The sequence below is a fragment of the Mytilus californianus genome, unplaced genomic scaffold (assembly GCF_021869535.1).
Source record: "Mytilus californianus isolate M0D057914Y unplaced genomic scaffold, xbMytCali1.0.p SCAF_8, whole genome shotgun sequence".
Taxonomy (NCBI): Eukaryota; Metazoa; Mollusca; class Bivalvia; order Mytilida; family Mytilidae; genus Mytilus; species Mytilus californianus.
Window position 1 is genome coordinate 92775945 of NW_026262734.1, and position 27846 is coordinate 92803790.

General features: G+C 33.9%; 1 protein-coding gene across 3 annotated transcripts; it reads right to left on the minus strand.

Moving 5' to 3' along the window:
- Positions 1–27846, minus strand: LOC127711502 (uncharacterized). Of its 3 annotated transcripts, XR_007986771.1 has the most exons (10): positions 27773–27846; positions 24820–24941; positions 17796–17850; positions 17248–17302; positions 15960–16021; positions 14666–14974; positions 8615–8730; positions 5421–5589; positions 4372–4461; positions 1–2612 (listed from the first exon to the last, which is right to left on the minus strand). XR_007986771.1 is itself a non-coding variant. In XM_052217575.1 (9 exons), exons 2-9 carry the CDS (start codon positions 24821–24823, stop codon positions 2602–2604), a joined length of 816 nt encoding a protein of 271 aa, XP_052073535.1. In that variant the 5' UTR covers positions 24824–24941; positions 27773–27846; the 3' UTR covers positions 1–2601. The 3 variants fall into 3 exon arrangements, 2 of the variants coding, with proteins under 2 accessions (XP_052073535.1, XP_052073534.1); XM_052217575.1 differs by lacking the exon at positions 17796–17850; XM_052217574.1 differs by lacking the exons at positions 24820–24941; positions 27773–27846 and having other exon boundaries at positions 17796–17969.

Here is a 27846-nt window from a genome sequence, read left to right on the forward strand (position 1 = left end):
CTAATAAAATTATTTATTAAAAACTAATATTTAATATAAAAAAAATATATAGTACATTGGAAAAACTGGGGCCTAACAGCTGCATACACATAATAAACATTAAGAGTTACTCCCCTTTTAACATATAAATGAACATTAATATACAGAAAACTTGGGGGATAAGATAAAATTTGATGATAAAAAGTATACCATTTTATCGAAAATTCAAGCAAGAGTAAAATTTTAACAAGTTCATACATCAGTATGAAAATAAAATAAACATAAAATCATACGTCAGCGTGAGTACAGAGTAAAAGAGCTCAAACTTAAACATGAGAAAATATTCAGAGCTCTTATGTACATGTAGCATCAGAAATAAAAATTAAACACCCACACGTCAGCATGAGTAGAGAGTAAAAATGTCATACGTCAGCACGAAAAGATATAAAAGAACTCATACGTCAGCATGAGTCGAGAATAAGGAGCTCATACGTCTGCATGAGAAGATATGAAAGAAACCCATACGTCACAATGAGTAGAGAAAAGATCTCATACGTCAGCATGAGGAGGTATAAAAAACTCATACGTAAGTATGAGTAGAGAATAAAAGTGCTCATACGTCAGCATGAGAAGATATAAAGAAACACATACGTTAGTATGAGTAGAAAAGAAGACCTCATACGTCAGCATAAGGAGGTATAAAGAAACTCATACGTCATTATGAGTAGAGAATAAAAAGCTCATACGTCAGCATGACAAGATATAAAGAAACTCATACGTCAGTATGAGAAGTATATAAGAAACCCATACGTCAGGATGAGTAGAAAATAAGACATCATACGTCAGCATGAGGAGTATAAAGAAACTCATACGTTAGCATGAGTAGAGAATAAAAGAGTTCTTACGTTATCATGAGAAGATGTAAAAGAAACTCATATGTCAGCATGAGTAGTACAAAATATCAAAGTACATTTAGAAGATCATGATTCAAATGAAACAAATATCTAAATTAAAAGTAAAAAGTGAATACAATGTATAAATTAAGAATCATCAAATTACAGCTATAAGTTCATGTATATACAACAAATTAATAATGAATAACTATATAATCCCCAGAGGCACTGGCAACAAAAGGAGAGAGGTGGGGATGGTGTCGGTAATTTAAAAGTGTGAAAATCCAATCAATAACGTAATGAAAATATCTGACAAAAAGTGCACTGCTATTGATCTGGAAGCAGCAAAATAAATGACGTATATCCCAAACTAAGTTGAAAATGAGGCTAACATGATAAAGAGGTACATAAGGGTGAACCCTATCTTATGACTAAAACTTAAATAATCCTTTATATAAACATACATTATCCAAATAACTGTTAATTTATATTCATCCTTGATGTTGACAGGTGACAATGATTATCCTTCCAACATAAACGTAAGAGCGAAATAACTTTATTGTTGAAGACAGTATTTGACCTTAATAATGTCGTATGTTTCCAAGACAAAACTATCTCACTGATGTATACCTTGCATCTCCTTTGATTATCCAGTATTGTGATAAGAGACCAAGTATATATGTGTTGTTTTTCAATGTGGACTAATTGTATCCTCAGACTAAATAAAGATCCAATGCTAATAAAACTATTTATTAAAAACTAATATTTAATATAAAAAAAATATATATATTACATTGGAAAAACTGGGGACTAACAGCTGCATACACATAATAAACATTAAGAGTTGTTCCCCTTTTAACATATAAATGAAAATTAATATACAAAAAACTTGGGGAATAAGATAAAAATTGATGATAAAAGTATACAATTTTATCGAAAAGTCCAAATACAGATTCATAGCAGCTGTAGCCCCAAGTTGATTTCTCCTTTTATCGCCAGTACAATAGTTATGACGAAGAAACTGATGAAACTAGCTGATTTCGAGCTTGTTTAATTACTCATGGGCTGGTATGAATATACCTAGTATAACAATCTGATGACCACCTGCCTAATGTTTTAATCAAGTGGTCTTCTAATCTTAATTTTTGTGCGGTTGTGGCTGCTCCAATTCTGAACGAATGACCATTATAATTTTTGCTTTGAAGACCTAAATTGTCTAAAATAATTTTGACATGTTTGATGAAAAAGTGTCTACTTAAAGGATTGTCATCATCAGAGACAAACAGAGCATAAGATGTTATACTTGGCATATTTTTCCGAAAAGACAAATAGTTTTTAACAGCAATGCAAGGACAAATAATATGACCACTTTTGTATAAGGGTATAGTAACACCCTGTCTGAAATTATCTGTTTTAGATATTTTCAAATGTAACCAAATGTGATCTTCAAAAATTTCTAAATCACCAACACACAAATGTGTTTCAGAATCAAAAAGGGTGAACCCTATCTTATGACTAAAACTTAAATTATCCTTTATATAAACATCAATTATCCAAATAATTGTTAATTTTCTAATTAAAGTTTATATCCAGGTTGTTGTTGTTATTTCATTTCTGAAGTTTGAGAATTATTTTCAGTTCGTTAAAAATAAATGTCAGTAATTCCAAATATAACAATAGATATATTGCGTTACGAAAGTGTCTGCAGCTGCAGTCTGTTCTCTTCTGTTTACTTGTTTTCTGAAATAGATAAAATCTTAGATATATGTGACAGTCGATCGTTGATAACTGATGATACCTTTGTTATATAACACTTTCTCAATTTAAAGAACTACTTTAAAAGTAATGTTTGTAGCATGCCAGTTGACGAAAACACGCGTCAAAGGCTTGTAATTAATTATTCATCTGTAACACCCGAATCACAAATACACATATATCTTCAAAAAATTATACACATCATACAACCTTCCTGTATTATTTGTTTAAAACCCAACGGAAATGATCACGTACTGATGTAAACTTAGAGATTGTGTAAGGGAAAAACAATCGTCAAAGATAGTCGGGGTGTATTTCATTAAATTTTCTTCTGAATTGACCGTAGTTCTGTTTAACATGTATTTTAGTCAAAATAGGACAAGTATATGATTCAGTGGAATATTTTCTTTGTTAATGTAAAAAAGGCTTGATCTTTTGTGAGATGATTACTATATCAATATAAGCAAATCCTTTACACATCAACTAATTTTACTTGCAATGACGTAGGAGAAAACTGACTAATGGGGAGGGGGCAACATTTTGAAAGTGAAAAACCAAATAAAAAAAGCTTTTCTATAGTCTAATATTTTACCCCAAAAGTGGGGGATCCCCCGGCTATAAGATAAATCAGTACATATAAAAGTTACAAGTTTTTGAAATATGGGCGTTATTATTTACATATAAACTAAAATCATTGAAATTGTTTCATCGGTTTTAATTTTATTTCAGATACATACGGTCACTTGGGACATACATGTATCATGTATCGTCCTATTTACGGAGGGTCCATGATTTATCATTGTCTGCAAGGAATACATGTACATCGTAAAACATTTTGTAAAAGAAAATACCCAAAGAGTAACTTTTTCAATTTTAATCTTGAAAATTCAACATACTATCGTTGAATAATTTGTCTTTACTAAGTATAATTTTAACATGTAAACCTAATTGAGAATTTTCAGTGGAAATACATGGAAAGGGTAAAACATCAAAACAACTTTAAGAAAAAACAATTGCTCTAGTTCAAATCAAAATATAAAATGTAGATGAAGATTATGAAAAGCATTTCAATAACTTAAACAAGCATTTCGTGCAATTTTGTTACACGTGATCATCACAATTAAAGTACGTTTAACATGTTTAATAAGCTAAAATGGCATAAATGTGGACCCAATACACATCACTGAAATCTTTTTAAAACTTCTTCGTCATCTTCTTTCTGTTCATATATATTCCGTAGAGTGTTCACAAATAGACAAATATCTCATTATTAGAAATAAACAACTGCACAAAGAGCGCATAATAGGATTCATGATTCATGGTTCTTTTTGTCAATCCCATCAATTACATTTTGATGATATCAATTATAGAATACTGGAATACGTGAGTGATATGCAAAAAATTGCCTTCCATACAAGGCTTAACGCCCTGTAGCTCTTGAATGACACGTAATTAAACTTATCAAAATTGATAGGGAGCTTTCTTTCTTCAATCTAAGGTTATGTTCAAATTTCATGAGATTCGGTAACACATATTTACGTATTGTACGACGTGTTCATGGACGGGCGGTCGAACTATGGTACATGCAATCCATGAATCAGGATGATTGACCTTCTTTCACTGGTTAAGGTACAATGCTTTACGGCTAGTCAAACTTCTTGCTTGGTTGTGTTAAATTGTTTTTATTTCGAAAGCAAAGTAAGTCTGTTTAAGATAGTTATAAATTGGAATAACAAGAACTTACTAAATATGCAAAAGTAAAACATAGCTCCATACACCGCTATTATAAATACAGCATCAAACAAACCAGGAAAAATAAGTTGGTAATATTCGTCTAAAACAGATAAAATGTTTTTATTAAAAGCAAGAAAAATATTCAGTAGTTGCGAGTACTCTACGATCGGTACTTTGTGTCTCGTGTGTTATTGTAATTTGTTGTGTGCTTCGTTTAGATCCGATGATTTGAAGCCTTTTCAACTAATATCCATGGTTTGTTATTATGCTGTACTGTTACGCCACCGTATCAGGATAGGGAAGGGGCTTGGCGCCAGCAATAATGTACAACTTTTCCACATGCTGTATGTTCCTGTCACAATTAAATCAGAAGCTTGTACTTCAGTGGTTGTCGTATGTTGCGGTATATCATATTTGTTTTTCGTTTATTCCTTTGTGAACAAATCAGGCCGTTAGTTTTCATTGATGAATTGTTTTGCATTTGTCATTGTTGGAGGCTTTAATAGCTTTTTATTTAAATATAAAAGGAGGCTCAATCTAAAACAATTAGTTTAGTATATTTTAGTTCGTGTTTTTTATTGGGAACAGTATCGTCCTTTGAAGCATATCTGATAATGTAACAGTATATGAATATTTATGAAACCAGCTTTTTGATACAAATCTACGCAAAAGCATCCCAACGACAAAACCAATAAAATTGTATGCATATAGTTTGTTCTCTCCGTATTACTTAATCTATCTATTTTCTTGCAAGTAAAATTTAATAAATTTCTTTACATGTTCATTCATTGTAGTTATTTACTAATACTGATCATATGAATGTGAATAGAAATCCGGAAGGGACAATGGTACGCAGCAAATTTGGTATACAATGAAAATAATACTTCATTAGTTTGTGCGACCGGGGTGTTTTTCTGGATTTACTTGCTTTATTTTAACACATCGTATTTACTAAATAAAGTCTTTTGTCAACATTGAAAATACCATAATTGCATGTTATGAGTAAGTTTTTTTTTCTTTTTTCACCATTTTTTGTTTTTAATAAAAAAAAAAACTAACTTTTGCATTTCTGAATTTTCTTCCTAAGGTATATTTTCTTGTTACCTACGTAACAATCTAGAGTCATAACAAAATTGCAACGTCTTGCGTAAACAGTGTGAACTATTTTCCATTCTGTAGTGTAGAATACACCTTTTGTCTGCTTATTTTCTGGGAAAACATCAGCTTCCTATATAAATATAAATTAAATGTACAGACAAGTGTGAAAAGGAACAAGAGGATTCTTTATTGATCCCCCTTGTTATATCAGTATTAAATGTTTTTATATTAAGCTATGCAGGTATTAATGCATTACGGAATTGAACAAAATCAAGTTATTCTGAAAAGAAATGAAAATACATACAACGTAACTTGGTAGGCTACTGCTAGGATAATATATTCTATACACACGTTTTCACACGTATAGAAGTATTGTTTGTCGAACAAATTTGTTCTCATTTGATCAAAAATGATTCAGCAATCGTGTACAGCAGATTTTAATTAGACTGACCTTATACAAGTGCACCTATGCATGTACATGTATACGATTTTTGGTTGATTTTGGGACATTGAAATACGACAGCAAAAGATGAATGGTTAACAGATGTATTCATATTCATATGCATAAAGTCGAAGTATTTCCTACATCTGATACCAGTTTAATTTCCCGTACAATAGGATGTATTCACCATAAGACATACTGCACCAATTGTTAATGTCAATATATCTTAATTATAGCGTAGCAATGATGGGGACCATGCATTGTGTAAAATACGGACCAAACATGTGACAAAATAATAAAATGTTTTTTTAGCCTGGTGTACCAGTATTTTAGCTGAACTGAGATAAACAGGAAGTATCGTGTTATCATCAAGCAGAGCATACAGAATTTTCAAAATAATGCTGACGTAATTCTATGGTTGTTGTTTATATCTGTATACAATATTCGGTTTTCCTTTATTAGCTTGTACATTAATCAGTCAGTTAGCTTTCTCGTTTGAATTGTTTGAATAATTTTTATTTCGGAGCCTTTTATAGCTGACTATACATTAAGGGTTTGCTCATTGCTGAAGGCCCTACGGTGTCCGATAGTTGTTAAATTCTATGACATGTGGTCTTTAATCGAGAGTTGTCTCATTGGCAATCACACTACGTCTTTTTACTTTTCTAAGATTTGTCATTGTAAGGTAAAAATAACAGAAGGACTGATAAAAAAGCAAATTATTAGTAGTTCATAAAAAGATACTAGGCTTATATTCTTTTTACGTCAGATCAAATACAAGATACAAGAGGAATTAAAAACCGAAATTTAAAAAAAATCTTTCGAAAAATGAAATTAAATTTAAGGATGTACACCTCTGAAGAGCCAATGATTTCTTGAATTAAACTTTATTTCTTAACCTGATTTTTGGGTTTATCTGACTGTAAAAAATATTTGGTGAAGAAAAAATCATATGGTGGTGCACTTCTTTTTTTGCTACGGCCCCTTGAAAGTGCCCAATTTTGATGATTTTCCCATTTTTCATCAACTTTTACCCATTTGTGGGCTATTATTGTGAAAAAAAATCACAGTTCCACAATTTTCATACTTTCAATAAAGATGAAGTGGACCAATCTGAATAAATTTAACTAAAAAAACTATAGGTATGTGTTTATATAAGAAAGTTTTATCATATTTTGAAGCTTTTTCTTGTCAAATTTACTATGCTGTCAATTTTGTAAATTTGGGATTTTTCTCTGTCTTAAGAACAAAATGCACATTATTTCAACTTCTTTGTTATAATGATTGTGAAAAAATACATATCTAAGAAATTTGAAAAGAAAAAAGTGATATGGGATGTGCACGTTTCTGGTAAAATCATTTCTTGTACCCCTCACCCATTTTCTCAAAATTTGGGCTGAAGAGACTAACTTGATTGGTAATAGAATTTGAAAAATTAATTACACAAAAACTACATAATGTAAATACACAATTTTTTCACAGAGTTAAGTTTGATTATAACATTTGTTAAATTCATTGATATTTTCAATTTGTATCACATGTTTCGGAAATAATTCCAGAACGAGATTTCAACGAGACTGAAACGTCAGAAGAATACATCCTTAAAGCGCAGTAGCTTATATTAGAAATCTTCAGACAATTTAGGCTATTTGACCCATTTGTTAGATCTTGATTTGTTTATCTGTTATGCTTTTTGAAACAGAAATAAATGTTAAACATACGGAATAAAATACAGTTGATTACCGATGTCTTAATCTCATAATCGACTAAGACGATTCATCAAAGGAACAAACAATAACCGATGAAGCGATTTCAGTTGCGTTGACATAAACATATCATGTACTGGTTAAAACTCATGTTAGGAGTCAATTGATAATTGTGGTCAAAATAGACAATTATATATAGATATTGACATTCAGAATATTTTTGTAGCTTGATAGCAGTTTTCAAAATATTGATCGTTACTTGCATTCTTCTCTCATGTTCTATGTTTAGCCTTAGTTTCCATGTTGTTTTTTCAGTGGGATTATCTAGCAACTCTTTTAAATTAGTTCATTGTCGATCGACTTAAGAATCTGAATGCACCTTTGCTATCTCATGCCTATCTTTTACAGCTTGAAAATGGAAACTTGACAATCGTAAAATTAATATCATCACGATTTTCATAGATTTTAGTTTGATCTCTTCCATTTGTGTCATTATCGAGGAAAAGATCAATAGTTATCAAAGGTACCAGGCTTATAATTTAATACGCCAAACACGCGTTTCGTCTACATAAGACTCATCAGTGACGCTCAGATCAAAATAGTTAGAAAGCCAAACAAAAAAAAAGTTGAAGAGCATTGACGACCCAAAATTCCAAAAAAAAATGTGCAAAATACGGCTAAGGTTATCTATGCCTGGGATAAAAAAATCCTTAGTATTTCGAATAATTCATACTTTTGCAAACAGTAAATTTATAAAAATGACCATGTAATTGATATGCATGTCAACACCGAAGTGCTGACTACTGGGCTGGTGATACCCTTGGGGACGAAACGTCAAGATATGTTATCAAGTCGTCAAAAAGATTCATTGAAATGCATGTGATCAAATCAGAAATATTGCTTTGGGTGACCCAATGCAATTTGTAATGTAATATTTCTTTTTTTTTCTACTTGCTTCTTGACGTCTTATTTATGTGTTTAAAGATTTTGACTTATATTACACCTACCTCTAAGTAAAACTGGCATTTTGGTGCAGGGAAAACGTTTATCATTGTAAAGTTTGCTTCTAGTGTTTTGTCTTGTACTCCATATGTCCATTGCAAATCCATATAATCAGGGTGCTCTACAATATGTTATTTGATTTTTTACAAAAAACTTTTATTATGAAATTGCACACTGTATCATCATGCGTAAATTAAAGTTAAAACATTTTTTATACATATTTGAAACAACTAACGAACACAAAACTGTTGACATACGCAAAAAACATTGATAGCTAATTCTACATAGTGCTCAGGATTTTTTTTACAACGTTTTTATACTTAGGCCATAAAAGCATGGAAGTGTAGTACCCCGGTAGGTATTTAGTCACACCATCTTAAGACGATCTACCGGAAGTACCCAGAATCCCCCTCTTTGGAATAATGGACACATAAAGCAGACGCTAACAGCCAGCAAAGAGCCATCCAAGAGCATCAGTGCGATTATGCACTTAACCTAAGGTAAGCAGACGCGGCAATTCTTTCATTGGCGCTGCGAGCAGTGTTTGGTCGAATTTTTAAGCGGGAAGGTCGTTTTTTTTTTACCAAATTAATAAGGGAAGGGGCCAGAACAGCAGTCGACATTTGGCATTGGTGAACCCTGACAGGTCACTAATTTCCAGTGTTTGCTACTCTCAGTTGTTCTGAGGTAGCAATTAACGAGTTTTGTGGGGACAAAAGGGTTGGGTTTGTACTTTGTGACTGTGTTTCAGTCACGAAGTAGTTATTATATCGAGGTATTCCACTTAGCCGTTCGCGGGACCCTTGTAGGGAAAGATGTGAACCCCATGTGATTGATTGATAAATTCCTGGGTTTGGAATTTAGCAGCCGATATTACTTTAATATTAGCAATATTGCCCCTCTTGGTGCTCCTGACAGTTCATCAGCAGAATATATCTTTCATTTTTTTTTGTGCTGTTACTTTATTATTGTAGAAGGGGAGAAAGAGTAAGTTGGATTTATTTTGTAGTAACTTGTTCTCGTCACTTTCAACTTTCAGGGAACTCTCGGTATCCTCGGTGGGATCCCCGGATTGTTACAGTGGCGACGCTGCTGTGTTTGGGGATCCCACATTGTATGAGGGGTTCTCTAGGGGAAATTGCAATCGAAAAGTTTCCGTGTATTATATACTGTCAACACCTGGTAGGTAAAATTGAACAGTTCCAAGGCACCAGTGTAAAAATCTGGCATCCTTGAAAATTACTTGCACAACATCACACTCGAAAACATTTGAAATCGATGTCTCCTTTAAACCAACTACCTGCAGAGTTACCCGAAACTATACAGTCATGTGAACGTGAGTCTCAAAAATCACATGGCAAGGGTGGACATTAATTCGGCCACCTTTGACGAGTTGTTATCCATTCCTGGGGTGGGCCCTAAAATTGCAGGCAAAATATGGGAATTAAGGGATGATCTAGGGGTCCTTAACATTGAGGACCTGAGTCGGATACAGAATTTAAGGTTGACACCAGCTTCCCAGGAGGTCATGCATTTTAGTTATTTGTCTGATAATAGGGGGATTTGTGGAAAGGGAGATCCTAGGGCAAAAGAGGAAAGGAGGCCCAGAGAAAAAGTGCAGCGAATGAAGAGCTTAATACAGACTAGGGCTAGGGGTCCCGGGGAACCAGCGTATGTTACCCCAGGGGAAGCAATTGGTTATGTTGGAGAGGCTTTGTCTAGTCCGGAGCTAAGGACCCCAGTGCAAATAACACCAAGGATGGAGATGTCAGTTCGGTCATCTTTCCAGCCTTTCGGGAGGAGCCAGGACTTTCAGGAATGTGGGGAAATTCACCGAAGTTTCGGGGAAGAAAGTGGGGGATATCAGGACAGGGGGGCTAACCCCACTGAAGAAAATAGACAGGGGGATAGGCAAAGTCCCCTGTATAGTCAACCCCGAGATTATAGGTACGAGGGCGAAACACCTTGGGACAGTAACCCTGGGGATACATACAAGGAAACGGGGGGGCCTAGCCAACAGGTATACCGAAAAGGAGACACCAAGGTTTCGGGACTTTAATGGGGAAAGTGAAATCCCAGCATCAAGGCATGTCAGTAGCAGCGGGTACCAAGGGGCAACAAGACGGGTAACAGGGAAACACACAAGCTCACAACGAGATGCTTTTGGGCGGCAGAAGGGAGTTGTGGGGGCATACACCCAGAGAGTCCAAGACCCACCAATGGGTCCCCCAGGGGGTAGACCTCCAATCATACAAAGAAGGTATGATGGAAAAACAAATTGGCAGGCCTTTTATGCCAAATTTTCCCGACTGGCTCAGGTAAGCGGGTGGTCCCCCCAGTCAGTGCAAGGACCAGTTGTGTTGGTCCTTGGACGGAAAACCATGCGAGTTTTATGCCTTACTGGTAGAAAGAAGGCATGACCTGACCTATGAAGACCTGGTTCATAAATTGGCCAAACGTTTTGGGTTTTATGAGTTGCCTGAAACAGCCCAGGTTCAGTTTAACGTTGCCCCGCAAGGTAGGGACGAAACCCTGGAGGACTGGGCCGACAGAGTCTTGTCCCTTGCCACCAAAGCATTTTGCCACCTGCCCGAGGACCATATGTATCAACAGGCAGTCATGAGGTTATGTCAGGGGGCCGCAGACAAGGAGGCAGGAATGTTGGCCTCCAATGTTAAGCCCAAAGCATTGAGGACGCGGTGGATAAAACACGGTGGAATCAGCATAATCACCAAGCTATCTATGGCCGGTCTTCCAGGAAGGAGGTAAAAAGTGTCAGCCCGGACACCCGAGGAAGGGGGCTTAACAATTACCTGGTCTGTTCCACTACCAAGTCGGAAGTCATTGGGCTTTCCATCCCGAGGGATGTAAGGGAGTTGCAAACCCAGTTTAGCACTTTGAAAGGGGAGGTACAGGGAAGTCTGGAGAATTTATTATCAGAGATTCAGAGGTTAACCTTTGCTGTCAGAAACAATGCCCGCCAAGCATCTGGGAGTCCTTTCCAAAGGTCCCCAGGGGGAGGCTGTTTCCACTGCATTGAGGTAGGCCATTTTAAAACGGAATGCCCTAATTTCTTGCGAGTAAGTTCTAAACCAGGGGGCAAGAAACTTACTTTTGAGGACACCAAGGGTCCGTTAAACTCCAAAATGTCGACTCCAGAGGTCTGAGTCTGGCCCCCATACACAGAAGTATTAAGGACCTCAAAATAAACCAGCACCCCACCTATGCAAATAGGATTAGGACAGGTACAATAAGTCAAATAAGTGCTACCCAGGGGGACCAATTGGACCTCCCAGGAGGGCTATCCTTTAAACAGAAGATTAACTCACAAAAAAAACCAGTACAGGGCCTCATGTTTGATAGCCCCTTACTTCCAGGGTTAATGCAGTCAATCAAGGTTGTTCTGAGGACATCACTCAACCCCATACAGACACCCTACTGGAAGAGATAAGTCAGCACTGGGGCATAGGTCAAGGGCAAAGGCTATTACAAGAGGAAGTTTCTGTTGGTGAGTCCTTCATTCTCAATCCATTTCAAACAGCAGGTCACATGCCAGAGGGGATGGATATGAGTTCAAAGATACCATTAGGGGAGTTACATATTGAAAACAAATTCCGGGGACTGAAGAGGGGGCCCAATAAATAACACCAGCCCTGGAATGCATGTTCCAAACGGGAGTCTCCTTTAAACCAACTACCTGCAGAGTTACCCGAAACTATACAGTCATGTGAACGTGAGTCTCAAAAATTAGGAGACCGTTCTCTGAGCCCAGTTCATGGTCAAGAAGGGCCAGGGGTACAACTGTGTTCAAGGCAGGGGTTGTACAACATCAAGGACCCAATCCTTTGTCAGAGAGAGGGGGTGCCCCGAACCTCTTGGTCTCAACAATGTCTGGTCTTGCATGGGAGGCCCCTTTTAGCACGTTTGAAGCTTTGAAAGAAGATGAGTGTTCAAAGATGAAAATTGGAGAGGGTGCCCTTGGTTTGATGCCCGAAGGGACAGCAGAGATGTTGAGGGAGGTTGGAAACTGGGCAGAAAGAGTGGAGCAGGCCGAGGCAGAAGAAGCTCAGATGAATGGAGAACAGTCACAGCAATGGGACCCTGGCATTGCTTTCTTAGAACACAATCAGCAGTTGCTCACAGTGCATCCACTGTTAAAAAACAATGGTGTGTGTGTGGGATTTTAGACAATCCACAAAGGGAAGGAAAAGGAGTCATTCAAAAGGAGGGCATTGTGGGGATACTTCCAACCCAGCCCGTCCAGTTTGAGTATGACTTCCAATTGTAGGGAGGGTAACTAGGGGATCAACCAAGCAGGGGACATGCCAGCAGTGCAGGTTGATCCTCTTCGAAGGAGATTAGGGATCTAGTTTTTAAAAGGGGATAATGTGGGGGAGATATATAACCTCATAAGATGGAAAAGATAAGCTGTTTCTTGTTTGGCCATTTTGACCATTCCCATTTGGAGGAATGTGGGTGAAGCCTGACAGATCATCCCTGGCTACTCTTAGCTTGGGGACCTCGGACAGGTTTAGCCCCTCCAGGCCAATGTAATGGTTCTGGCTACACAAATGAACTGATAGGGGTGTACATAAATGTAAATAGGTTTTTTAATGTTTCCTATTGTTATGTATCCTGTAACGTTGTTTTATTATGGAAGGGCCTGGGGACATCTAGTTGTGTATTCATACCCAAGGGGACCCATTGTTATATGGGGGGTCTTAATTGATGAAATTGGGGGGAGTGTAGTACCCCGGTAGGTATTTAGTCACACCATCTTAAGACGATCTACCGGAAGTACCCAGAATCCCCCTCTTTGGAATAATGGACACGTAAAGCAGACGCTAACAGCCAGCAAAGAGCCATCCAAGAGCATTAGTGCGATTGTGCACTTAACCTAAGGTAAGCAGACGCGGCAATTCTTACAGATATTTGCAACAGCTTGCACATTTTTTGGATAAAAACCGTAGCTACTTTTTAAATAAAGGTATAAGTATACCGATTATGTATTGATCCAACGAGTGAAAAAACGAGTCTGTTTCCAAATGTTCTCACATTAATATTGATCATACCTTTGCAAAAAAAAACACGCTACTCAGAACATAACTAAAGACTGAGCAACACGAATAACAAAAAAGTTATTTTAGGTGCTCCTGAAGTGTAACCAATACTTGTGAACTCATCATGTTGCTCAAGTCAGCAAAAACCTGGTGATAAACTGAAATCGGAATGTCAAATTTGAGGAAAAGAGGCCGGGGTTATGGTTACGACAAACTGAAACATCTCCGTCTTCATCTGCAAAATTACTAATTTATAGAATAATTCAAATTTTAAACACCTTCTGTTGTTCTGTTTACTTATTCAGTGATTAGTACCACCAAGTGTATTTATATTACTTTCCAAGCATTTGAGTTTGAAAAAAGTTTCAAGTTGTTTACTTTGGGTTTACTTGGGGTGGTGAGGGGAAGGAAAGTAACATTATTTGTAAACTTATTCAGTGTCCGAAAATTACAAGGCGCTAAGGTTTTTGTATTGTCCGGATATCATTGCACATGGCTTGTACATGTACGCTGCTTAATACAAATAAGATCAGTGTTGTATCTCCGATAGACAAGGTTTAACATTTAGTAGTTTAAGCTACCCAGAATACCCCATTTTTGATTGAAAGTTTGTTGTCTACTGTACTACACATAACATGTTGCACGTAGGTTATTCAACGCTCTTAAAGGGAGTTACATGCAATCACTTTTTTATTTGATTTAAGACTATACTTACAGATCGTTACACAGTTATAAAGTATTTTTATGTGTAAAAGTAACAAAGTATGACTCTTATTTCATGCCAAATTGAATAATGATTTAATTAGAAAAAGATTTTTTTTATAATATTCTTATACATTACATAAAAATTATAAAAGTTGTTTTTGTCAAACAGAATATAACGACTATTACTGCCATACTATCATTTGACTATCGTCAACTAGAAGAAATGTATATGAATAATTGTTCTTAATGTATTTTGTTTTATAAGTTTTAATCTCTGCTTTAAATACTCACTTTCAAATGTATCCGACTCCAAAGTCAGCATTTTTGTAAAATTAACGTATCCATGCCAGCATGTATAACTGTCTGTCATATCTGATTCATTAACATCGTGTATATAGAGGTAATAATCTGAACAAATATTGTTTCTTTCACTCGTGTACTTTTTGTTGTATGTGGCATTGTTAAATGCAATCAATGCATTATCATGACCTCGCGTCCACCTGCTTGTTGAAACACAGGAGAACGTAGATATTGGCATTCTACATTTTAAAATCAGGTCTCCTCCAAACACAACTGGCCTATTAACAACTTTCCATTGAACTGAAAATTCAATTTACACAATAAATGTATATTAGGTTATCATGACTGATATAAGCTTAACTGAAAATTTATCTTTGATGAAAATAAGCCCTACACTAGAACACAAATGTTGTGAATCATTTTAGTAGTATATTGAGGTGCAAGTATACATTATATGTGTAGGTTGAATTCTGAAAAGGTAAACCTTTAATCTTATTTTCATTTCCAAGTCAACATTGATGTCTTCCATCTCCAAAAATTGAAAGAGATTACTTTAGACGTAAGAAAGTTTAAATTTTAACTTGAAAAACGACCAGTTGGAAGTAAGAAATAGCAAATGGAAATGCATTTTTGTAATTTGAATATGTTTGACAATTATAAATACTAAGCATGTCAAGACGTAGTGTGCAAATGCAAAAGGATACAAAAGTATTATTTGTTCTGTGATTGAACACGCTTTGTCTTTATCTTGTCGATTGAATGAGTACCGGTGTTATATAAATGATCCAAATAGGAATAAATTCCTCTATAATTCATTATCAAGCCTGATCTTTCTAATGTTTTATTGAGGTTCATTAACATTATGATTGAAGACAAAGAAATATTAAGTGCATAATAGAAAAGGTTGATCTCAGGATTTAGGTAATATGAACAGCTATCCCTTGCCCAAATGGAACGTCAAAAGAGCTGGATTTGGTATTTTGCCGAGATGTGGAGATATCAACAATACGTTTAAACATCTGATCATCGTGGTTTAAAACGAGGTAAACGAAAGTTAACTCAGTGTTTAATTCAGTGTCTGTAGGGAGAGAGAGATCATATGCATATGCTTGCAGTCTAAACGATGCACAAGTACATAATACAAGTTGCGCTGAATTTTCCTAAAATTTCGATACCTTTGTATATAACTTTTGCCATTTTGCATCCATATAATAATGTTGATGTCATAATGTAATATATATATAAGCTGAAACGATATTCTTATTTTAGTAAGCTGAAAACTAACCTGAACTATAGAAGTACTGTGATTCTTCTGTATGTCGTATGGGAGATATTAACAGCATAACCCTGTGCATTCATTAAAATTATATAGCATCATTTTTACTTATTGTTACATATATACAGTATAATTATGATATTGCATAAAAGTATCTAGCATGAATATGGTTACGAAGTCATAGAACCAAGACAGTTTAAAAGGAGAGGGGATTAGGTTTTCAAATGTTCATACAAAAAGCATTTCTAAATCAACTAGACGAAAGTGATGCATGTAAGGGTACATTGTAGATATGATATTGCGACAATAACGTATACACTCTGAACTACAAATTTAAATATCTTTCAGTTTCATCCTGTAAAAATCAACAACTTGGTTACTTTAATCATAACAGATATTCCCAATTAGACCAGACGTTTCCGAGGAGAGAACTTATTGAAAATTAATGCATGATGGACGCCAAATGATGGTTTTAATACAATAGCATATTGGGCCAAAATAAATGACATAACGTAATTAAGATTATTTACCTAATATATAATCTCTCTTTATTAAAAAAAGACGCATCACTTCAGACATACATTATTATCTGTTTCGACGTTGTTTTGATCCTAAATAACATTTTATGTCATTTTTTTACAAGCAAGCCTATTATCTCTGATCTTATTCAACAACAGAAAATTTAAATGGTGCAAGCATCCACTTAGTAAATACGTCATGCTTGAGTTTCAGAATGAATAAAGGTGTACACGAGGCACAGCAGGATGAACAGTAGTATATAATGTTTTTAAATAGTTACAATTATCACATGACCCATAAGGCTGAATGGAACAACGCATCATCCCCAAAATTCACAATAACTTCTCAGTTGTGATCGATATCGGTAGCAGCTGTGATAGCTATCGGTAGCAGTTGTGAGTTATCGAACGGGGTTTCTCACGTCATTTGCTTTAACACCTATCACCATAACCAAGCCAATCCCCCACACACATTTTGTGTATGTATGAAATTGCATTGAATCACACTGATATTGGGGGAAACACATTCAAAGTTCATTGACCATTAACCAATCTTTGTAAGAATTTCTGCATATTTTGATCTCGAACATCTCTGAGGAGACGTTAGTGATTGGCATGTAAGTATGTCTGTTGCAGTACAATTGGCAACGTTAATGTTATGCCAGGTAATCAAATTGTAGTACAAAACTCAATTTTCTTATGGACTTATAATCTTGTGTCGAAACGGAAATGAAGTAAATATCAGGTCATATTTGTTAAAATTCACAAAAAGTCCTTACCTTAAGAGTAACAATATTTCTTTTGGGACTGGGAAGTGCGAATAGTTTTTGATATCTGAAAAAAAAAGCAATATCTTCATAAGAAATATAAAACCGTCTGGACTAAAAAAGTCAACGGGTACAATAAATATATCACTCTGATTTCTGTTATGACACGACACACATATACATGCGAAAAGTGCGAAATGTCGTTTATTTAAAAGCAATCTCTTATTCATTTTTATATTAACAAACAACATTAAACAAATCTCTAATAAAAATATCACTAATTACTACAGAAATATTAACTCGTTAATTAGAATATTATTTGATGCTGTTCTAAATGGTTCTTTAAATAGGAAATGAGAGGTAATGTGTTAGTTAATGATGTTAGTGGCACTTCAACTTATAACTAAAAATACACACTCCATAATTATAGAATAACTCACTGTATCTATACATTTATGACATCCAACGTTATATTTTGGCGTTATTATACATGGATTCAAAATTATAATAGTGTAGCCTACTGTTTACAAGTATTCTAGCACTATAACCATATACATTACCATTCTCATAAAAAATATACACTTGAATGTTTTTCAAAATTTTATAATGGAAAAACTGCAAAAGAAAGAAATACATTGGATTTTTGACAACCTGTATTCTCACCGTAATTTAGTCAAAAAGTAACATAAGAAGCTGGTACATATAGCAGAACTAATGTATTCAGAAATTCTAAATTTTAAAACGAAATCAATTGCGAACAAAGTTCACAGTTTTTGTTGGTGTTTGTTTTCTTTTTGTTTTTGTTGGTGTTTGTTTTCTTTTTGATACGTAAGAGTGATGTGTAGTACACTATTAATATAAACCTACTATCACACGGATGTTGGACATGCTACAATTATGTATATTTATATATAATTCTTATATGATTTGCATATTAGGAAATACGTTAATATGATTGGTCGAGAGGAATTCCGGTAGTTGTTCTTGACGTTGTTTATTTTTCGAAAGACGACGTTGACCGAACTTCTTCTCGTAACCAATGTAAACAAGATGGCGGTGATAATAAAACAATCTGGATTGACGTTATTTTCACTTCGCGTTAATCGTTAAATTAAATAATAAACATAAAACATTCGTATGAAGGATAATAACAGTTTTTGTAGTTTATATTTAATCAGATAGCAAATTTCAAGGAATACATTTTTTTGTGTTCACCAACAAATATTTTCATCCGCCAGGACTATTCAATGACACTAATATACAATTGACATGTGCTAGAGGTTACGAGTGTGGAAAAATAAATTCCTTATCTCCGATTTTAAAGAATTATAAGGATTAAACGCCTTTTAAAAGGAATTTGTTGGTCACTCACAAACATATCATAAAAGTCCTTCGGACTTTTATTTGTTTGTGATTGAATTGGTCGAGTTTATACTCCAATAAATTCCTTTAAAAAGGCGTTTAATCCTATAATATTCACAATAACTATATATCGTTGGTACATTCCCTTAAGGGACTGTGCAATATTTATTAGGCAGGTGGGACCGGTGCAAACTCTGATTATGACAAAAAAAAGTAAATGTTCTATATGATACTGATTTGGTCTGTAAAAACTAAATGTCCTATGACTTGAATGCAGAAAAAAAGTATATGTCCTATTACACTACAAACTGTTCAAAGTCTGAAAAGACCATATTTTGACTGGTCGAGCACAGATTTGATATGACTCAATGTAATCTCAACAGTCTGATTTAGGACTTAGTAATCTTGGTATGATCTGAATATGGTATCAACAAATTGGTAGCTTGGTTCATTTCTGTCAATTTTAAGATTTTTAAAAGATAAAAAAAGCTCGAATTTTCAGTTCCGACTAATTTCAGATAGTCACTTTTAAAAATTTCTATAAATTTCCAAATCAACTTGGATGTTCATATAACTCTACAGCTATCTTATTTATATATTGATCTTACAGAATGCGAGGTTGTTTGACAGTTTTGTGTATTGCTGTCATTTTTATGGATTTAATTATTAAGTAAAAATAAGCTAACATTTTCAGTGTATGCTAAATTCCGATAGTCACCTTTAAAATTTCTTATAACTTTTTCAAATCAACTTGGATTTACATAAAACTCTACAGCCATCTAATTTAGATAATGATCTTACAGAATACCAGGTTATTTGGTAGCTTTGATGTATTGCTGTCAAAATTATGGATTTAATTAATAGGTAAAGAAGGCTTTAATTTTCAGTTGAGGCTAATAGTAGGGTGCCAAATGTCCAGAAAGTCCTCTAGTTAACGAGTTTAAGTTAACGGATAACACACGGCTGATTTTTTTGCACATTATAGGAAATTTATTATATTTTACAATCATGATTGTCGTCGTAAGTTCCCGTGGTCACGATTTTCTAAATTTCGTATTTTACAGGGTACCACCCGATACCGTATTGTACGGGGAATCTTTAACATGAAAAATAAAATTATTGCGTTCTTTGTTGGTAGCTAAAACAGTACCTATAATATAGTTTATATATTAAATATATCATATAATGAAATCAGAAAGTATTTAAGTGATTTTGATATAAGTATTTCAGCATTTTAGTAAAAGTAAAATTTTACCCGAAATTTACCCTATTTTCATTGAAAGCAAAATTATTACATGTATCATCACAATATTTTTTACTCTGATTTAATCAATAAAACACAGCAGTGCATATGTGTGCCAAATTGCATGCGTGAAATAAAAATCGTTTTGAAGAAATTAGCAATTAAAAACACAAATTAAGTCAGCATTTTTGTATTAATTAAACACGGATTATCTCGTGCCATTAATCATTTTGTTGCTTACACTACTAGGTCAACAACAAGGACAGAGGTCACTCAAAACATTTGTCTTTTTTGCTTGTTGGGTGGTTGATTTATTTGTTTTGAATAGCCAGCTAACTTTGTAGATTATCACTTGGTTCGGAGAAATCTGTTTTGTGTCTGTTTTTCAAAACTTTAAACTTTTTATTGAATAAATATTTTGTTAAAATTGTAGTATAAGAATCAAATCGGTTGGTTTTGTTTCACACCCGGAATATGGCACATCAAAAGTCTTACATGATGTTTTCGACCTCAATCCCTTTCGATGGGAACGACAACAAAAATATACCACCGTTCGTGCAACAAAAAACAAAAAAAACATACAACAGACAGCAACAAACGACAACCACTTCATTGCAGGCTCCTGATTTTGGACAGACATATACAGAATTTGGAGGGGTTAACATGTTTGTGATCCTTCATCCCTCCCATGACTTGGACAATAGTATAACAACACAGCATAAGAAAAATCTGTTGAAAAACAGTTTGAAATGGCTTGACTTATCAAATCGGCATGAAGCACAAAAACAAACTAACATGAAGACAAAAAACAGAAAGTACCGATATAATAGTACTCGCCGCTAGGGTAGAACATTTTATATTCTGAAGAAAGGGATGGGCTGGCGGCGCGAAAATTTATTTTTACTTTTGTAAACATTCATATCCTCAACTATTCTGCATTTCATGTTGAAGAGTGTTCATTCTCATCCTGTCTTGTGCAAAGTCAATTATTTCAGTTCATACCAGGCCAAGTAATTCATTTTCAAAATCCTCATTCCCTCCCTGTTTTCGAGTCGAAATCAAATGGGTGTTCCCTTACTGAAAACTAATGAAAGGACATCATCAATGGTCTGAGAAAAGTATGATCATAAACATCATTACCGTAAAAACTAGCTTTTGTTATAAATCAGGCCGTTGGTTTTTTTTCAAATGAATTCTTTCATTTTTTTCATAATTGACCTTTTTATAGCCGACCATACGGTATGCGTTTTTAACATTGTCGAGGACCGTACGGTTGCCTATAATTGCTTGCTTCAACATCTCCTAATTTTTATATTATACAACAAGTATTACATGTAAATGAGGCAAGGTCAGATGAACTCTGCAACACAATCATGTACACTTTGTTAACATTCCATACACCAAATATATTTAACCCACTACTATCTGAGACTATACGGACTTGACCACTGAAACTTAACCTTATTCACTGATCCTTGAAATTAGGTAGAGGTCATATGAATTATGTCTGACGGTCATGTAGGCCTTGCAAGGATACCATATATTAGTAACCAAATATAGTTATCCTAGAACTCATGATAATTGAGATATTCACATGACGAAAAAAGCTATACAGTTTTTTAGCAGTCACTTAACCATGAATATGAGGTCAAGGATAATGATTATATGACGGAAACATCGTAACACAATGAATCTATATACAAAGTATGAATCATCCAGTTCCTCTGCCCTCTGCAATATAAAGCTACACAAATAGCTTACGGTGTTGCCGCCACCACCATCAGATTGTATTATGTATGCTTCGCATTGCATTCTGCTACTTACGTCGAATGCGATTTAAAAAAAAAAACAACTGAATTTAGCTTGCTTACCTAAACCTAGTCGGTGGGCTTTCAACTTAACAGTAGACAATGAGACGTAATAGCTACTACTAGCTTCGGCAATTTTTCTATGTTGTTTCGCTCTTATTAAAATTCGCGTGCTCTTGTATATAAGCTCAAATGAAGAAAACGAAATCAGAGATCTATATTTTAATCAGATTGATGTTGTTTACAAGTGTTTGTGAAATACATCGATGCTGTTCAAAACTTTCATTTTATAGATAATCTTTAACGTCATGTCAATTGTAGGCCAATTTATGTTCGATAAGTCATGTAAATTACACTTGATATAAGTGTGTAAGATGGAGTGATTAGCCTGCTGTTTCTAATTCTCATTTTGTTTTCATAACTTGTAACATAAACCCTCCCCCTTTTTCACCGTTTGCAGTTTTTTTTTATTTCTGTAAAACAAATATATACTCAGACCTGCTAATTCATGCAATAAATTATGTGTTAATATTCATCAGTTTTGGAACTAAGTACTATTTGATGTGCTTCTACGTTCACCAAAAGAAAATTGGATATTTACCAGAAAATCATGATGAACACATTCTATCAAAAGACGGACAAAATAATATTTTAGGAGGGCAACTTCTAAATGTTAATATCTAAAAAACATCTCTAAAGATCACTTGTATCGAATCCTATGTAAAAATTTCGATTTTGGAACTTTTAAAAGGTCAAGGTCACTGTTATTTAACAGCTGAATGAAAATTGTAAATGTGCACCATATAAGTACAGATGTCAATCTCGAACCATATTTGGCAATAAAATTATCCAATTAGTCCTAAATATAGAAACTATAGTTATAATCCTTTGAATTATTTGAATTTATTTTGCTATAAACGCAAATATCTATGGGTGGCCAGCTGTCTAAACGTGACTCTTCGTATTCCTTGAAATTTTAGATTTGACCTTTAACCCAAATTTAAGAAAATCGTGACCACTATAGACAACGACGACATCAATATTTCGACGAGGCTTGTTCTCCTCTTTCCACTGATATAAAATATAGCCGTGTGTTATTCCGTTAACCCAAATCGATCAAATTTGTTGACTGGGCACCCTACTATAAATCCAGATAGTCATCTTTTAAAAAATGATATAACGTTTTAAAATCAACTTGGATTTTCATAAAACTCAACAATTATCTCAAAATTTATATTGATCTTACAGAATGACAGGTTATTTGGTAGTTTGGTTTTTTTCTGTCAAATTCTATGATTTAATAAGAAGCTAAAAAAGCTGCATCAAAGTCATAAACATGTCTGCCTTTGCTTCAAAATGACCATAATTATTTCTTTCTTGAAAAGTAGAAAAGATAAAGTGACATTGTATATTTGAAATATAAACATGCTATGTTATTAAGACAATAATTGAAAATTTAGCATATGATAATATGTTTACTAGTCTAAGAGTTATCGTCCCTTAATTTAAATTACTCCCTTTATATTGAATTAATTAGGTATTTTGAAAGTTGTATACAAATTGGATATTTATAGTTAATATTTTTTTTTTATTGTTAACAATAGTTAATAGTGAATAAAATTAATCTTCATGTTTTATGGTCACAAAAGGGGGAAAAGTGGTGACCTTATGCCTGAAGTGGATGAAAAATGTGTTTGTCCTACTATGTTTTGCACCAGTCCCACCTGCCTGATAAATATTGCACGGTCCCTAATCTGCATTTGTATGTAATGCAAGTAGTAATTTTGTACATATTATAATTGTGCAGACTTTTTAAGTTATTGATACGAACCTGGTCATCTTCAATAATTAAAAAGCTTGACGAATTATTTACTCTTTATATATATATACCGAGTTAATACTAACCATGATGAAATTGAAAATGAGAACACCAGTTATAATTAATTTATATTTGTCAATTGTTTTTGTTAGTTTAAACTCAATATCAGGAATCAAATTAAAATAAAGAAACGGTAAAAAAATGGGTCCAATTGTAGACTTTCCATATGTGAAAATTTCATAAATTTAAAATTTCCTTAAATGGTAATTTTGGTCGATAACACATACAAATTAAACTAACGGATTAATTTTTTCATTTGCTATAAAAATGATTTCCACAGATTTGTAGTCTACTCGGTCGGTAATCTGTCCTATTTTCAACATTGATCATTTGTTCCACAGATTGATTGATTTGTGTTTAACGCCATTTTCAACACTATTGTTCTATTTTGTGGCGGTCAGTCATTATTGGTTCTTGGGAATGGGCGTATTTCCCAAAGAAACCATCGACCTTCGGTATGGAAACTAATAATCTTAGTCAATAGATTATTTTCATATTCGCGACTTTTAACTCCGACATGTTACCTTCTGTTTGTTGAACATCCCTGTACCCCCCGGTCAAGCAATATCAACGTAAAGTAGAAACATCAAGCTTTCAAGCGGTACATTTTTTAGGGGAAATTTTTTCTTTTCTTGTTTTCTATGTTTGATTTTATGTTTAATTATACTTCTTTTGGTTGCTCTTACTTGACTAAGTACCATGATGTCCAAACACAGATTATGTAACCTGTTGAAAAATTATATAATCCAGAGTCAAAAGTCGGTAATATAAAACTACAATATAAATATAAAACGTCTATTAAGAATAAAGTCGATGGCTCCTGTAACTTGCAGGATTCGAACTGACAACCTAAGTAGTGACAGGCTATTGATACAGTTGGTCGACTACTTAGGACACTAGCCACCGATGTCCCTTTACCGTAGACAAATTAAGTCTGTGTATTTTTTTGCTGTTATTTGTTTTCATTCCGAATGTTTCTGAAACAGTCGACTTTTAAAGGAAGGTTTTTAAACTAGAGTTGATGCTCCCAGGAGCAGTACTTTTCTAGTACAACATTTCACATGAACATGTACACTTAGTAATCAAAATAATGCCAAAAGTAAGAATTCTAGTAGAAACATTATTTTGTCATTTTCTTTTCTATCACTTGATCAGTGCAAGACAAATTGAGTAAACACAAGTTTCTAGGACAATAACTATTTCAAACGTTTATAAATAAGTTGTGATACTTTATCAAACTATGGCAATCAGTTTGATAAATAGTTTTAGAAATAGTTAACATTCCTACGTACCCATTTATTTGATTCTGATTCTAAGTAAGGGTAACCTCTTTGATTGTAGTATACTCTGATGATTGCGTCAACAGGAATGAAAAGTCTGTCTAGTTATATTATTAACTTTTCATGCTTTGGTGCTAAAATATAAGGATAATATAATAAAAAGTTAAATCAGAAAAATTCTGAACTCCGAGGAAAATTCAAAATGGAAAGTCCCTTATCAAATGGCAAATTAAAAAGCTCAAACACTAATGGTTCATCAAAACAAACCTCTGTGATTAACAATCAATTCAATATCATTGAAAGCATCGTCTAGATACAAACCGTCTCTGATATTTTAAAACTGAAATCAATATTCTCATTGTATATGGTCTTCTTCAATTTATAATAGAAGTCATATAACTGTTAACTTAAATTTTATTGACATGTATTAACTAACTAATCAGCGTATTACTCAAATTACAAGTCTCAACTATAATCGAAACAGTTACATATAAGTTAAGATAAAAAATAAAATCGAAAGAACGCATTTCTACAGCCAAACAATGCAATATAAAGGGGCCGTTAAAGATGAAAACCAGTCATTTTGAAATTAAATAATGTTCAAGATTACTTATCGTATTCAGCTGGGACCAATCTACTCGAATGATTGTCTTGAATGAATATTCATCGGTACCAGATAATTAAATCGCAAATACCACAAATGCAAGCATGTATCATAATGGGCCACCGTACAGCCTTCTACACTGAGGAAAAACATACTGTACAGTCGGATGTTTATGTTGTCTGAAATGTAGTTATATTGGATAATATAAATAATTGTTTGATTTCATTACGACTGTGTTTGTCCATAACGGTCCGCAAAAATGTGCATTCTGTTGGCTGTTGCATTGTTTCGATTTAAATTGACTGAACACTCCAGCTATTATTTACTTTGAAGGTTAATAAATTGGATAATAAATATATATACATGGCAAACCAGTACTGAGAGTCTGTTCATTCGACTCAAATCATTCTTTTGCATGGGGAACAATTAAATATATGTAGGACTCACGTCCATGGCGAGTTCCAGATCAATGGCAAATTCCTAATCTATGGTAAATATGACGTTGTGCCATGCCTAATCTATGGTAAATATGACGTTGTGCCATGCCAAATCTATAGCACTTTTTTTATAAATCAAATTTATGACAATTGTTTTTCAAATCCTAAAATATTTCTAGTAACTAAATCTGTGGTAGATTTATAAGTTTCCAGATCTATGGCTTATACGAATGCGGCACCTGTCGCAATGTCCAAAGGTAACGAAAAGTAGTAAAGATCATTTATATAAGAGATCGCTAGCAATGCAATGTTCCGTATAATTAATGTTTCCATAGGGCATCAATTTTTTTTAAAATTCATCGGCACTGATTTTCAGACTAGTCCAACATATTGCTTATATAAACCTATGATATAAGTTTTATAAAAATCTGGCAAGAGTTGAACAAATGAGAGAGCTAACGGTTCAATTTTCCATATCATTGACGTTTCAAAGGAGCATAACTCTTTCAAAAGTTATTGATCGGTACTGATTTTTGAACTCGTCGATGACATTTCTAATATAAACCTATAAAATGGTTTTAAAAAAGTCTTCAAAAAGTTGTACACGTGAGAGCACAAACAAGACCGGACGGACGGAAGACGCCCAGTTATCTATTCCTCCGCGGGGACAAAACGACGAGAGGCAATTAAAGATGTTAAAATTCTTTTACTCTATGCTTGCAAACTATGAAACATTATCTTTCTTATTTTGAAGACATTTGATCATTTTGATATTCAAAATGTATTTATTTAAAGGGACCCTGCAGTCTTAAAGAAAAGGTATAGTGTAGGGCATGGTTAGGTTAGGGTTTGCATTATGTCAGGGTAAGGTTTGAGCGTGTTGAGATAGGGTAGGGGTAAAGGAATGGATAAGAGTAAGTGTTAGTTTAAATAGGTAAATAGGTACAGGTTGATTTAGTATTATAGCACTTTATAGGTTGGGTCCCTTAAAGTACCTGCCAGTTTGTACTATATTTCATTTAAGACCATGGAATGTTTTATCTTTTATACACAGTCATGTAGCTGCATGTAGTCATACGGAGAACATTTAGAAAAGGCGATCAATATATTTAGTTATATCTATCATATGAATTAGAAGAGGGTTCGTCGAATTGTGTTCTGTTTTCCCCCTCATTTTGTTTTTATTTATCGAGTTTTACTTTACATGGTTCAGAATGAAACAAACGCGAATTTCATCGGTAAAGTTTTCTATTATTTTATTTATTTTTTGACGCATCTTGAAATCGCTATTTAAAAACCTATATTACCATTTTAATAAGTGTTTGTATAGAATTCTGTTTAACTTATCAAAATAGTTCATTCTGAGTAAAAATACAGAGAGCTTTAAATAAACAATATCTATTATCATAATGGGAAAAACCAGTTACTAAAATAGATATTGAATTATGCGTCATTATGAGAAGGTCTGTTCCCCTGTGCCCCCCTCTTAATTCGCCTCTGAGATTAGATTTATTCATGTATTCAATTTGTTGTAGATTTTAATAAATACTTCACCGTGTATGTTGCTTTGAATTGATGCTCGTATACGTAATCTTTTATATTTTACTATGCGGAGTCGATTTCATTCAACATTGATTGAAGGTCGTTCAGTGACCTTATAACGAGTAGATATTTGTATCCTTATCTTTTTGTCTCGGGTAGATATTTGTCTCATTACTCATTGGCAATCTCAAACCACATTTCTTTAATAATATATGCATTCAATTCAAATATTTTGATATTTTCTATTGTTTCTCAATGGACAGCAAACGTAAAATATGACATCGTATAATTCCCCAGAGGCTGTAACCTAAACATGATACTATTTAGTATTCAATGTAATTGTTTGTTTACATAAATTGAATATTTGACAGAGTTTACTTACCTTATCAATCAATTAATCATAAACAATGTCGCACGTAACGGTATTATTGTCATACAAAATTAAATAACATTGCA